The 14,063-nt window shown below is 46.0% G+C and overlaps 1 protein-coding gene across 8 annotated transcripts in view; it reads right to left on the bottom strand.

Moving 5' to 3' along the window:
* HECTD4 (HECT domain E3 ubiquitin protein ligase 4) overlaps positions 1 to 14,063 on the bottom strand; it is a 111,822-nt gene that overhangs the window by 22,543 nt on the left and 75,216 nt on the right. For 4 of the 8 annotated variants that reach the window (XM_060276330.1, XM_060276331.1, XM_060276332.1 and 1 more), the window contains exons 45-60: positions 11,426 to 11,529; positions 11,045 to 11,227; positions 10,749 to 10,897; positions 10,283 to 10,362; positions 10,025 to 10,188; positions 8,720 to 8,957; positions 6,923 to 7,059; positions 5,823 to 5,949; positions 5,407 to 5,544; positions 4,666 to 4,802; positions 4,398 to 4,558; positions 3,331 to 3,512; positions 2,925 to 3,130; positions 1,818 to 1,948; positions 1,277 to 1,482; positions 745 to 924 (exon numbers count right to left, since the gene is read on the bottom strand). In XM_060276330.1, the coding sequence (XP_060132313.1) occupies positions 745 to 924; positions 1,277 to 1,482; positions 1,818 to 1,948; positions 2,925 to 3,130; positions 3,331 to 3,512; positions 4,398 to 4,558; positions 4,666 to 4,802; positions 5,407 to 5,544; positions 5,823 to 5,949; positions 6,923 to 7,059; positions 8,720 to 8,957; positions 10,025 to 10,188; positions 10,283 to 10,362; positions 10,749 to 10,897; positions 11,045 to 11,227; positions 11,426 to 11,529 (2,523 nt within the window). The remainder of the gene's footprint in view (positions 1 to 744; positions 925 to 1,276; positions 1,483 to 1,817; positions 1,949 to 2,924; positions 3,131 to 3,330; positions 3,513 to 4,397; positions 4,559 to 4,665; positions 4,803 to 5,406; positions 5,545 to 5,822; positions 5,950 to 6,922; positions 7,060 to 8,719; positions 8,958 to 10,024; positions 10,189 to 10,282; positions 10,363 to 10,748; positions 10,898 to 11,044; positions 11,228 to 11,425; positions 11,530 to 14,063) is intronic. The other 4 variants (XM_060276333.1, XM_060276334.1, XM_035120135.2 and 1 more) reach the window with 1 other exon arrangement.

The following is a 14,063-nucleotide window of genomic DNA, read 5'->3' as shown; positions in this document are numbered from 1 at the left end:
TAAAATTTATACACAACTTGATTGTAAAAAAAGAAAACACAATGGGGGTTACGGCATTTGCAGCAGAATGTACTCCTGTTTATAAGTAAGTTTAGAGATTAGCAGCCTAAAATGGAATATGCTCTTTTGCTCCAGTTTGTGCGGAAGCTGTGAAGACAGCACCCCATCCGTAGCTAGCCATGTCGAGAGTGCTCGCCTCCAACCTGCATGCGTTAAAAAACCAAGAGTCATATTGTTACCAAGGAAAAGCAAGAGCAGAGACTCTAGGCCTCCCCAGAGCTCAAAAGATGCCATGTTAGAGGACATAGCTGGTGTTCTGCCTCCCCAGAGCCATGGACATCTGTTGCATAGTGTAGGTTTCTGGGTGGCAGGAATTGGGTCTCTTTAACAGGGCACTAAAATTGACCAAAGCCTATTTACCAGAACTGGGATCCTAAATCCTATGAGCTGCTAATTCTCCTTATTCACCATTCATCATTACCATTACCAAAAAGAGGGCAAGGGGGTAGGGAGGGAGGGAGGAAATCCACCAGCAATGTACATATCAGATCTCTGTTGCATCCAGCCGGGTCTTTTAACTCTGGGCAGGGAGGTGGCCACAGGGTGGCTCATTGGAAGGGCTGTCTTAATGTTTTTTTTTTTAAGCTAATGACATTGAGGCCATTTTGTCACTGTAGTTTCCAAAACATTATTGTATTTCCCCACCCATGGTTGTTTGTGTACAACAAGGAGCTCCATTCTCACCAAGGATTTCCACCACTTGCAAGAGAACTGAGGCAGGGATTGTGTCCAGCTCCTCTTCAGATTTTCCGTCGCCATTCTCGAGTTTCCAGGTCAGCAGCTGCTCTGCAAATGCCATCGCCAGGGGAAATTCCAGGGGGAGGGAGTGCAGGATGAGCACAGCTCCAGGAGGCGGTGACACTCCTTGAATGAGACCCACAGAAATAAGAGTAGCCGCTGAAGTTTGCTTTCAGCAATGGTGTTATATGCATTATTGAAAAGGAGACTTGTGGTAAAGAAAAATCAGCCCCCACCCCTTTAGCTTCCCCAAGGAAAAATCCTTGAGCAATGTGTACCTCCAGAATTCTCAAAGGCAAGGTTTAAAGAGTGGGGTTTTAAAAATCAATTATAACATGATGAGAATAGCTCTTGGGTAAATTAAGATCACTCAAGCTAGTATCTCAGATCCTGATTCATGGCATGCAGTTATGATCTACTGCTGCAGTTATCAATCCCTATTCCAAAGACGTTTTCGTGTGTGCATTTTAAATCTTACCAAGTTTGATGTGGACCTTGTCTGTGGATATGATGACGGAAGGATACTGATTGGTTGTGGGGGGTGGCGTCAAGCCTGTGTTGGTTGGAGAAGCATCTCGAGGGTAGCACACAGCCTCAATGAGGTTCAACTGGCCACTCCTCTTCACTTTGTGACCAAGGCCATAAACAAGAATCCGAGCCCAGGGAGCCTTATAAAGCGAGGAGCTACAAAAAAAGGAGGAGGAAGGTTTGCTAACGGTACAGCACAAGAAGCTTTTAAGAAAACAGACCCAGGAGTCTCATCTTCAATTGCTTTGAAAGCTCCTTGGGGTCAGGGATTTATCATGTCACCTGCGTTACTCTATAAGGCAACAGGACTGTATCACTAGTGAGATTGTACAAGATACTGTCATTATCATGACATACACTTCTTCCTTTCTGTAACCATGGTGTGGCTTGTGGGGAGGGAAAAATCAGTATTTTAGGATTCTTTGGTGGGCAGGTAGATTTTTAAAGCCAGTTTCCCTTCATCCTCATTCTCTTTGCTCGCAGCGACTTACTCTTTGCGGAATCCAGACTGACTTTCCTTACAGGACACAACTATAAAGGCTGCACCAGGGAAGTTCACGTCCATGTTGACTTTGGATTCAGAAATGGGAAACTCTTCAGATGGGAACTGTTCGGGAGCATTCTGAAAAGCAGAGTTTTTAAAAGAGTTATAAACTGTTGAGTGGAGACACAGCCATCCATTCGACCATTTCTAAATTAAATTGATGCTGAGCTAGGCTAGCTTAGCTTGGAGCTGAACTGGAGAGCCCCTACATCTCAAAAACTTATGGAGTCAGAACATGCCACCTCTTAAGCTACAAAGGAGCTGAAAAGGCAGTCCCTTATAGTTCACAAACAAGGGGAACAAGCAAGAGGCAGAAAGCACAATCCTGCCAGGGACTCCAGCACCACCCGGCCTTCTCTCAAAGGGAAGGGGCTGGATTTCTTTTGAACAGGGAATGGATGAAGGTGTTTTCCTCTCCAGCAGCTCTTTTCTCCTATGGACAAGGAAGGAGTCTAAGAAAGCCCTTCTAGTCCAGCACCTTGTTCTCACAGTGGCCAAACAGATGCATATGTGAATCCTGCAAGCAGCACCTGAGTGCAGTACCGCTCTCCTCATTTGTGATGTCCAGCAGCTGGTAGTCAGAGGCACAATGCCTCCAGCACTGGAGGGAGAGCATAGCTAGCAGTTGTTTGTGCTCTTACCTACTTCAGAGCCTTCTCTGATCTACTATAAATACTACATATAATTTATTTCAAGATGGCGAATGGGCATTTTAATCAAAGAAAAGCCTGAATAGCTTTGAGAATGTTTTTTTATGAAACTATAATACAGATGTACCTTGGAAGTTGATCAGAATCTGTTCTGGAAGTCCGTTCGACTTCCAAAACATTCAGAAACCAAAGCGTAGCTTCTGATTGGCTACAGGAAGCTCCTGCAGCCAATCGAAAGCCACAGAAGCCACGCTGGACATTCAGCTTCCAAAAATTGTTTAGAAACCGAAACACTCACTTCTGGGTTTTGATTGTTTGGGAGTCTATTTGTTTGGGAGCCAAGGCATTCGAGATCCAAGGTACGACTGTAAATTAAAATGTGATATTGGGGGAGGGGAACTTACCTGCAAGAAGGAACAGATCTGTTTTGTCAGATCAAGCAGACTCTCCTCTCCCTGATGGAGGGTCCGAGCAATGGCAACTGTGAGCCACTCCTGGACTGTTTGGGAACTGCCTTGGTAGAAGAGGTCTGTGGCTGAGCAGTTCTGGGAATGTATGCAGTGCTGGAGGGACTGGGCCAGGAGGATAGAGCTGGAGCTGATCGTTCCATCTGTCAAGTGAAAAAGGAGACACGGCTCAACTCACTCATCTTTGGATATCCATTTTCCCTTCATCATATGACAAGAACAAACTGATCCCAAGAGCTACAAAGACTGAATTGATTAAACAAATAAACAAATGCGCACACTATCTCATTTACGGATATGGTTAAAACTACTGTATTATTTGCTTTTAAAAGTCCCATTTTACCAGGAAGAGGTGGTGCAAGAAGCTGATTGGATAGCAGCTGGAGATGTTCTAGAGTGATGTCCCGAATGGCAGGGATGTGAAACAGGTGAGTAAACATGTGGGGAGATTTAGGGGCAAAAATATTTAGAAGAGCCATGCGGCAGTACAGCCTAGCGAGTGCAGCTTCACATCGTAAAAGTTCTCTGTAAAAAGAGAGATAAAGAAAACACGTATTTCAAGGTTCTTTTAAAAAAACAACCTCTGTAAACACACAATATTTTGTCCCTGAACCTTCTGAATCAAACTAAGATGTTTTTTTCCATTTAGTTGGGTCCTATTTGTAAAATTGCAATGCTCATGTTCCTATAGTAGCTTTGCAAGGGAAGAATGGGAGAAAAACAGAATTTGGCCACCCCATGGGGTTCATTGGCCCCATGACCCCCAGCAATCCCACCAGCTGTCACTGCCCACCCACTGTGTTTGATCAGCTGTATTAGAGCATTAGTAATCCCTTAGGATTGAAAAATGTGTGTACTTTCCCCCTCTTCCCTTCAACTGTATTCTAAATATGTGTGATACTGCTTATATTCTTTCACTAGATGGCACTGCAACACAGCTTGCTTTGGCATGCACCAAGAGACAGCAAGCAGCACTACAGCAGCATCTAGGGACAAAGTGCAGCATTCATTCCTGAGAAATACCGGTAGTTGTTCCTTTACTATCTGTGGCAGTGAAGGGCAAACTTCTCCAGCTGAATAGGACAGGTTACAGGAAGACTTGTGAGTAAAACTACCAATTAACCCTGAATTAATAAAAGAACGAACAGAAATTAACAACTGTTAAGTAGCTAAATTAAAAAAGAATCACATAGATTCTATAAAAATTGAAAATAACCATTATCAGAACCTTAGTTGAACTTTGGTGGAGAAGGTCTTTCATAAACACTGTCAGGTTTCCTCTTAGGTGTCAGAAAATATTTTATTACACAAAGCTACATCTCTTGGACAGAAACAGAGACCTTGGATGTAGCTGCCAGGATAATGGTCTCAGGCACAGGCTCCCTCCCCAATGCTTTAATTTTAATTTACCTGTGAATCTGAATGTTTGTATTGTCCAGAGAGACCAGGCCATTTGTTGCAGTCCTCCTATAGCCAGCAGGTGGTCGTTCCAGCATATCAATAGGGTACCAGTATCTGACCAAGACACCTTCGCTCCTGAGATAAGTCTCTACCTGGACAAGCTCATTCACCTGAAATGACAAAATGTTTTTCAGCTGACAACTCTGCGCCTTTGTGACAGGCTACAGCCAAAACGCCAGAGCCACCCCACCCAAGCTTAAACATAGCTTCCACTTGCCGAATCAACGTCCAGAACAACTCCGTGGAGTCCAAATGTCTTCAACATCCCACGGATAGCAAACTTAGGCAGGGCTGTTCCTACAGCATTGGTGGCCACGTTGTTACTATCTGGGCAGCGGGTGACGACTGTGAGACCTGAAACCAAGAGAAAGGTGGTCTTAACATTGTGATCTTTGGTAAGATAAAGCTGGGCTTTCTCAAGGGCTAAAGCTAGCAGCTGCTCCTAAGTCCAGCCTATACAGCCTATACAGACCAGACCATGTGTGAGGAGTAGGTAAGGACTTGTACATCCTCCAATCTGTGGCCTGTTGTTTGCAGTTATGATAAGCAAGTCAGCTCTCGCTGCCATGTCTTCTTGTCATATTGTGTTTGTAAGGCATCAAGGCCTACAGGAAAGCAGCACGGGATCACGGTGATGAGAAGCAGGGCCTCTGACTTAGCTCAAACTATGATGGCAGCTAAATTCCTTCTGCTCCGTTAGCCTACAGGAACAGAGTGTGGGTGTTCACACATCCACGCCCAACATTTCATGGCTGTGGCCTCAAAACGGGGGTTGTGCTGATGCGAGTGGGTGAATGAGTAACTGCAGCACACCCACCCCAAGCAGACCTTCACCTGCTTCTCAGTGGAGGTGGCTCACTCATTCTGTTTGGAGCCATCCAAGGTGAGGCCCTGAAGCCATCCTTAATCTAACCCAAGTAAAACTGAGGTCAAAGACCGACCCCCTCCCAAAACGTACCTTTTCGAACTTTATCAATGGTGAACTTATTGGCTTCGTCTTTGATATCCTCAATTGTGGGAAGGTACAGGTCTCGAGGGATGCCCCCATTTTCCTCATAGAGGAATTCCACTGTTTGCCGGGCTATATCAACCATTCCTGAAACAAAGACCAGCCTTCAATTAAGCAAGCCTATGGAACAGCTTGAAGGTTAGCAGTTTGGCCCACTGGAAGCGAGACTTCTCAAGCAATGGCTGAATGAGCAGGTCACTACAGGCCAGATTCTCTAGCAAACATGGAGAACCTTTTATGAGTATCTAGCTCTGTATTGAAACAGAGGAATAAGCACAAGAGCAAAGTTTTGCCAGGGTGGGTATTAACAAATGGCCTGGAAATTGGTGCTAAATTCAGAAGAGAAATGCTTCTGGTGGACTTACCCAGCTGCAAAGCTCCTTTAATTTGATCCAAGCCAGACTTCCTCTCTGCTTCATTGCGGAACCGCCTTCTAATTGTAGGGAATACTTTGGTCTCCCAAGCTTTCACTAGCAAGGCATAGTGATCCTCCTGCCAAGGGAAGCCAAGCATGTCCATGTCATATCGAGGGAGGGACATCAGTCCATCCAGCCACGGAATATTTATCTCGACAAGCAGCAGCTCTCAAGAGGTCTAACTAAGATTGAGAGCTTCTAAATGCAAAACATTTTAATTAACTCAGAGGTATGCCTCCCACCTCAACGCGCACGCATAAAAGTCTGACTATCAAACCTTTATTAGGCATTTTACAAATAGAACCGCAAGAAAAAGAGTCACAACCAAAAGTATTTAAAATGCATACAAAGAGGCAACAGTAAACTGCATACACTAATTGTATGTATATATACACATAAAAATCCAAGAAAACGCACATTATGCAAACTGCAGTGTTGAACAACAAGAGTATCTACAGTATATCCAAGTTTTGATCTGATCCCTCCTTGTGTGAATCATGGCATTTAGAAAAAGGCGGTTCTATAGATTTTGCAGAAAAATACAGAATTCTGTTATGGGGTGAGTGCAGAAAGCATATATAAAAAGGCAAGCAAAGAATGCTAATTGAAGCTGAGGAGTTGAGGGAATCCACTTAGTGGATTACACTGATGATAATCTGTAAATGTGGGAACTGGTGGACAAACAAAGCACCAGGTGGAGACTGCCCAGACAAACTCTTCCTTCCTAAACTACTATGTTTGTTCGTGTTATTTTCAAGCCATCATTTGGGTGTAATCTGGAACCTGCTTAGCATGGAACCATGTGGTGCTGTCAAGGAGATGCGCATATGAGATCCAGTACGGGGTTGCATGGATACGGACAACCAGCTTGAGAGGTCTACAAAAGAGGCAATGTAGAAGCTCTGTGAATTTCTACATCAAATGCCAGAACACCCAGAAGCAAGCATTTGAAGTGAATTGAAATTTGTTATTGCTAATGTTGAAAGTCTGAAATAAAAAGCAACTGAGCATGTAAGAACCCCAGCATGGAGGTGCCTCGTTCTGCTTACCCTTGGGATGTCATCATCATCTTCATCATCGCTTTCATCATCTGCAATGGGAGAAGGGTGAGGCTCAGGGCCCGATGTGATGAAGTTTTCATAGCTGAGTTCCATCTTATAATGGCAAGAAGTGTCACTGTCATATTCTGTAATCAAGCAGGAAGTCGGGGGTGGCAGGGAGGGAGGGAGGGAGAGAGAGATAAAGTTGTGCCAACCAACAAATTTGATGAATGCAACATGACCCTTAGTTTGGGGGAAAGCTTCCTGATAATGCTTTTGCCGTAACAATGGGAGGCTGCAAACAAGTACAAACATGTGAAGCTGCCCTACATGGAATCAGGCTAATTGGTCTATCTGTCCCAGTGTTGCTGACTCTGATTGACAGCATCTCTCCAGGGTCTTGGGGAAGGAAAAGACTTCCCAGTCTTGCTAATGCCACCAGTGACTCCAAGTCGTGATGGCTAAAAGGTACCTCCAGGAGCAGAGGTAGCAAACCTGTGAACACCAATCACCAGGCAGCCACAGCAGTGGAAGAGGACTATTGCCATGATCTGCATCAGGCATCTTGTTCTCACAGTGACCAACCAGATGTCCTTGGGAAGCCTTGCAGCCTTGCTTGAGGACTTCTTAGAGTAGGCTTCCTCAACCTCGGCCCTCCAGATGTTTTTGGCCTACAACTCCCATGTGATGGGAATTGTCGTCCCAAAACATCTGGAGGTCCAAGTTTGCCTATGCCTGTCTTAGAGGCATCTCCTTTGGAAAATAGGATGGTGAACAAGATAGGCCTTTCATCTGATCCAACTGGTCTCTTTTCTTACCTAGGGTTGCCATATTTCAAAAAGTAAATACCAGGACACCCCATGGTTGTTGAGCTTTTTTTTAAGGACCCCCCCCCAAAAGTGATTTTATGATTGACTTGCCTAAGAAACAGGACAAAGCACCACATTTTGGAAATTACTGCCTTTGAAATCCTGGAAAATCCAGACCTATGGCAGCCCTATTTTACCAGAAATCTGAGACATTCTGCATGCATAGTGTGTGCTCTTTGTAGTCACTGAACTACAGCTTCTCCCTACTGGCTAAGGGGGAAATATCATTTTGACTGCCAATGATAAGTGATTCTCAAAAGGTAGGTTAGAACCACGATAGGAGACAAAAGCCACCTGGAAGGTGGCATTCTGCAGGTTGCCAACAGCAAAGCTTTGAAAGGGACAACATCAAGTGTGTGACTTTTGCAACACTGGGTGGAATCAACAGAGGATCAGAAGTAAAACTGACTCTAGATTACAGTTTAGAAATGGCTAATATACCTTGTAACATTGAAACTGGTATAACTGGTATAATCAGCTCACTTCTGCAAACAGGGCATTGGAATTGGCCTTGGGTTCAACTCCCTGCTCCAACTTAGATAAAATATGAGGCTATACAGCACAGTTGCAACCAGTTTTAAATGATTGTGCCAACCGCTAAGGAACTGTGTGTTTCTCTGCTACAGAGCCAATAATTCTTCTTATGGAAATACAATTCATAAGTGGTGCAAGACAGTCATGACACTTAAACTGGGTCAGGCCTACAGTGTAGCTATGCCCTGCATTTCAGATCCTCATTTGCAAAGGCAGAAGGTTCATGACCTACCTCCTAGGGCCATCATAAAAACTAACAAGAAAAGGTTTTTGATTCCTTTCCAAATTAAGGTATTCAAGTGTTAGTAATAATAACACTCCAGCACTTAATGCCAGAGCTCCAGTCACCCTCCACTGGCATGTCTAGTCTGTTTTGCTACTAGAGGGGAGCTGCTCTTCTTACGTTGCTGAGCTGTGGCCACAGCGGCAATCCGGCAAGGCGGCCCATGAGTCCCTGGGTCGGAGGCGGTGCTGGTGCCTGCGTCATTATCACTATCGGAAGCCATGGCAAAAGGCAATGCTTCAAAGTTGGCACTTATTTCTTCTGCGAGGTCGATGCAGAGGTCGGCGGCGTTTCGGTGAGCTTGGCCTTCTGCATAGGCAAACTGACGAGACCCAAAATTGGCTCGGACTTTGGTGTTCTGCAAGGGGACGGAAGCAAAGCAGAAGGGGTCAGCTTGTGACCTCTTTCAGTCTCATGCTCTTTGCTGTACTCTGGCAACAGAGGGTTGTGTTTGGCTTGCTAAATACTTCTGAGAACTACGGTTTCTGTTGCACAATAACCCAAGAAGCATTTTTTTAAAAAATGGTATTATTAATAATGCAGTTGTTGTCCAAAAAGGAAATTAGTATTAGAAAAAGGAAACATGAAAAGATTCTCCACTGTGCTATTAATAATATTGAATATTGAACTCTATATCTAATTATTTGGGTTATTTTCAGCCGCTTCTCAATTCTGCTGGACCCCTCAATCAGGATAGAATTAAATAAATTTTAATAATGCATATAAAGTAACAAGAAGAGATCCAAATGAAGCCAAGAGAGGGCATTAAAGCAGCCAACAAAAGCAGTAGTCTGTGTAAGAAAGGAAGAGCTGAACAGCCAGGTTAAAAGGGGCAAGCTCCTGAATCTGTTGCTGGGAATCCAACGCCAAGCGTTATGGAAACTTATTTATAGATCTCTCTAACCACAGAAAGAATTTTTCTCTACAGAACAAACACATCAGTGCCAGGATAGGGGTAGCCAATGTGGTACCATTCAGATGTTATCTGACTCCAACTCCCATCAACCCCAGCAAGCATGAGCAATTGTCAGAGAGCATGAGGAATTGGATTATTTTTCATTATTGCAGTTGTTCTTGTTTTATTATTATTATTATTATTATTATTATTATTATTATTATATGTTTTCAAATCGGAACTTAAAGCAACTTTCAAAAGTGAACATCAAAAACAAGGCAAAAACAAAAGAGAAAACAACCTAATATACAACAATATATATATATTAAAAATTCATTTATCCCCTTAGGTGTGTCTGGGCTGGTTATGATTACACAATAGAGAGAAACAGAGAAAGGTACTCTGCACAAGAACAGGGGCTTTCGCCATAATTTTTGCTCTATGTGTTCAAATGCCTGGATTTAAGAATTGGATCTGGGGCCAAGCTCTGGTGAACTCTAGCTTGGAGATACAGTGGGTGTTTAACCTGCCTTCTTCTGGATATGGACGACAGGCCACATTCCCCCAGAAACATCCTCCAGATATGGCCCCAACCGCAGTCCACAGTATGTAAAATACACTCGGCCTTTGGCTGGCTGCCCTGGAGGAGGAGGGGTGCCTTCTGCCCTTTCCCAGCCAATGCCTGCAACATCACCTAGGGGAAAAGAAAAGGGTAAAAGGTTGTATCTCTCTGCTACTCCTGATGTGGCTCTCATAAGATGCTTGCAGGTTAAACATAGCCGACATACCAGGAGAGAGGGTCACATCCAGTCTCACACTTTTCCACTGCAGCAAACTGGAACCATTGTAATGAACAGCCCTTCCATTGCTGAAACCATGTGAAGAAAGGGGTGAAGCATTAGCTGGAGAAACAATTCACTTAATAATTCACTTGAGCACTAGGAGGGTTAGGTCCCTAAAAGTAAACTTCAACAAGCCCATGCTCAATTGTTACCATACTGAGATAGCAGAAAACATTCAGACCTTTTGTGGAGCACCAAAGGGCGTACAGTACAAATGCGCTTAGATGTGTAAATGGGCTTGTGCTCAATACCTGGGGCAGATTACGGAAGGAAGTTACACAGAACACCGACACCCACTGGTCTCATTCTGGGACCCTCATAACAGAAATAAAGGTTGCCTGATCATGAGTTCCTTAAGATTTCCTACACCAGATACTGATACAGCTTCACAGTAGATTTGTTTGCAACCTACTTGTGGAAGAGGCAGGTGCCCACCGGGTTGGTCCATGCTCCATCACGCTTTTCTGCTTCTGTGGCAAAGCCAAACGAAACAATCGGCCCTGTGTCATCATCTGTATCTCCGTAGGACACTATCTCAATCTCCCAATAGAAGGATGGTGCCTGGAGAAAGGAACAAAGAACACACACACACACAACCACCCACGGATTAACCCAGAATAAAAGGCACTTCTCAGCACCTTCTGAATCAGTATTTGTGCATGCTTGAACACAGGTAAAGAGGCAACTATACCCATCATGAATTCTCACCTGTACCGGAACTGGCGATGTGGCGTAAATGAAGGTGCCACGAGGCAGCCCTCCACCGGCACTGGGATCCGCAAGGAAAGTCACGGCTGTAAGATGTGAGGAGAACATACAGGCTCGCACAGGTGGGAAGACCCTAGAAGGATTCCAGGTGACTTCCTTGGGCTGAACCAAGAAGAGAAGGGCCTGCATTTAATTATACATAACTGCAATGTATAAACTGGTTTTTTGCCTGCAAACTCCAAAGTACACTTGGCAAGAGACAATCATGAACAGATGTAGAATTGGACATTTTATGCTGTAATACTAGCTCATCATCTGCCTTCTTCAGGCACCAAAACAGTTCAAGGAGGAGGGAAGCTAAGCCTCTGCTTATATATTTACCTGCCTTCGGTCTGCCTGGAGAGGTGGCGGTGGGGGGCGAGCGCTGTCACGATACAGCATCCTTAACCTTTCACACTGCACTTCTACAACAAGGAGCCGCTCCCCTAGAAGATTACAAACAAAGCCAGCAACAATGTGCCTGTCAGACCTTAAGATGAGAATGGGGCCATTCACTTCACGGAGTCCTCCTAAACCCTATTTTTAACCTCTGAGTGTGATCTCAAATACCTCCAAGGTAGAATTAGCAAAAGACTTGCTAACTAGCGAAGTCAGATTGTGACATGTTCCAGCTGTTTATTCATACAGTGGTACCTCGGTTTAAGAACATCCCTGTTTACGAACGATTTGGTTTACGAACTCCGCAAAACTGGAAGTAGTGTCCTGGTTTGTGAACTTTACCTCAGTCTAAGAACAGAAGCTGAACAGTGGAAGGGCACCGGCGGTGGGAGGCCTCATTAGAGAAAGTGCACCTCGGTTTAAGAACGGTTTCAGTTTAAGAACGGACTTCCAGAATGGATCAAGTTTGTAAACTGAAATACCACTGTATTAGTTTAATCCTGCCCTTCCTTCAAGGAGCTCAGGGTGCCAAACGTGGGTTGTACCAAAAACTCCATTTCACCTTCACAACCTCTCGGTAAGAAACTGAGCCAAGACTCATCCAGTGAGCTTCAAGGCTGATACTCTAGCCCAGGGGTGTCAAACTCAAATTCATTGGGGGCCGCATCAGCAGTTTGGTCACCCTCAAAGGGCCGGTTGTATCTGTAGGACTATGTGTCCACTCTTGATTATCATAAATTATTGTCACTGCATTCAATTATTACTGTTTTTTTGTAATAATGTAAGTAATAACTGTTTTTAGTTCTGCAAAACTAATTTATGTGCTTTTTTTACCAAGCCAAATGTAGTCCGGTCACAAAAATAAGAGCAGATTTTAATTCCTCACACCTCAAAAACGTATTTTAAAGACTTCCTCATAGGAGAAATCTGCAAAACTTTAGTTCAACCCCCCTAAGATGACATGCTCTACCTACTGCAGCAGCAGAGATATCTTAAGCCAGGTGTTACCGACAGGGACGCTTTTGGGAGGGGGGTGGGGAGGAGGATCGAGCACAGTTCCCCACTTTTGACGACCCGGATTCAGGTGACCCTTCAGATCCTTGCAACCCGCCTAGAGCAACCATATGGAAGGCAACCAAGGCGCTCAAACACCCGCAATCATTGGCAGATTTCAAGGCAAGGTCCTCCCAGATCTCTTGCTTTCTACAGAGGAGGATCGCTGTGGCGCGGGATCGACTGAGGAGTTGCACTTAACCCCACCCCCACCCCTAACCCCCACCCCATGCCTATTTCTCATGGGCTTCACTGCCCTGCCCACTTACCACTGGACAAAGCTCTCCCCCCCATCAAGAAAGGGAAGGTTCGGCCGCTGAGGGGGGAGAACAATGGGGCAAGGTGTGTGTGGCTTGAAGCTCTGTTTACACACGCGCGCACACACCGAGTAGCACGCGTTGCAAACAAACAAATATCTTATTCTAATATATATGTGCACACCAAGGAAAACAAATCTGCATTGCTCACACCTATTGGTCCCAAACATGCACCTCTTCCTGGGCGCGCCTTGCACAAAGGCGCCTTCATTATCTCGACCTTCCCGGGGTCGAAGGACCATACCTGGCAACCAGAGAAGGTGTGCAGGGAGCTGGTGTAGACAGATTAGAAAGCCGAGGCACCGGGAAATGCAGCATTCAGGCAGCCCGGGAGGGGGGGGGGGAGAGGGGATTGTGGTGAGTCTGCAGAAAGACCTTCACTCACGGAAGCCATGGGGCATCAGAAGCCGCGCGGGAGACGAGGCTGCGACTTGCCTCCCGTCAGAAGCAGCGAACTCGCCTCTCTCAAGTGCTCTTAAGGGTAGAAGGCTGCAGCCCGCCGCCGCTAGGGCTGGGGAAGGGATATGGCAGGCAGGGCCCTGGGTGCGGCGCTGGAGCGGCACGGGACTCTGCGCACCCTTCCAGCGCTCCGTTTCTAGGCGCGAGGAGCCTAGAAACGGAGCGCTGTAAGGGTGCGCAGAGTCCCGTGCCGCTCCAGCGCCGTGCCCAGGGCCCTGCCTGCCAGGTCCCTTCCCCAGCCCCGGATGGGGTGGGGCGGGTGGTGGGGCGTGGTGCTCCCAGCTTCTGCGAGCGCCTGTTGTAGCCCAGAGCTTCCGGGCGCCATGGCAGGCGCTCTCCTGCCTGCCTGCCTGCAGCCCCGGGGACGTTTTGTCGCGCGCTTGCTGGCGGAGAGGGAAGGCGTTGTCGGAGCCCTCACTCTCCCTTCTGGGCACTGTGGGCGGGCGGGCAGCAGCGGCAGCGCCCCCTCCATTTCCGCCTAGTCTACCTTTGTGGACACTCCGGCCCTGGCTACACGGGCCACATGACGAGGTCTGGCGGGCCGGATTTGGCCCCCGGGCCTTGTGTTTGACACCCGTGCTCTAGCCAATATACAACATGGACTCCCCAGTTAAAATTATACCTCTGCCCCTTTCTCAGTAGATGATGGATAGCTTATTTCAGCTCAGTGAGCTACTGGTAGCTTATGGACTCAAACTGGCTTCCAGATGGCAGCTAGTTGGCTATCATGCTCTTCAGAGGGGGTAAACTGA

This window comes from Zootoca vivipara, chromosome 6 (genome assembly GCF_963506605.1).
Source record: "Zootoca vivipara chromosome 6, rZooViv1.1, whole genome shotgun sequence".
NCBI lineage: Eukaryota > Metazoa > Chordata > Lepidosauria > Squamata > Lacertidae > Zootoca > Zootoca vivipara.
This window is presented reverse-complemented; position numbering and strand designations above follow the sequence as displayed.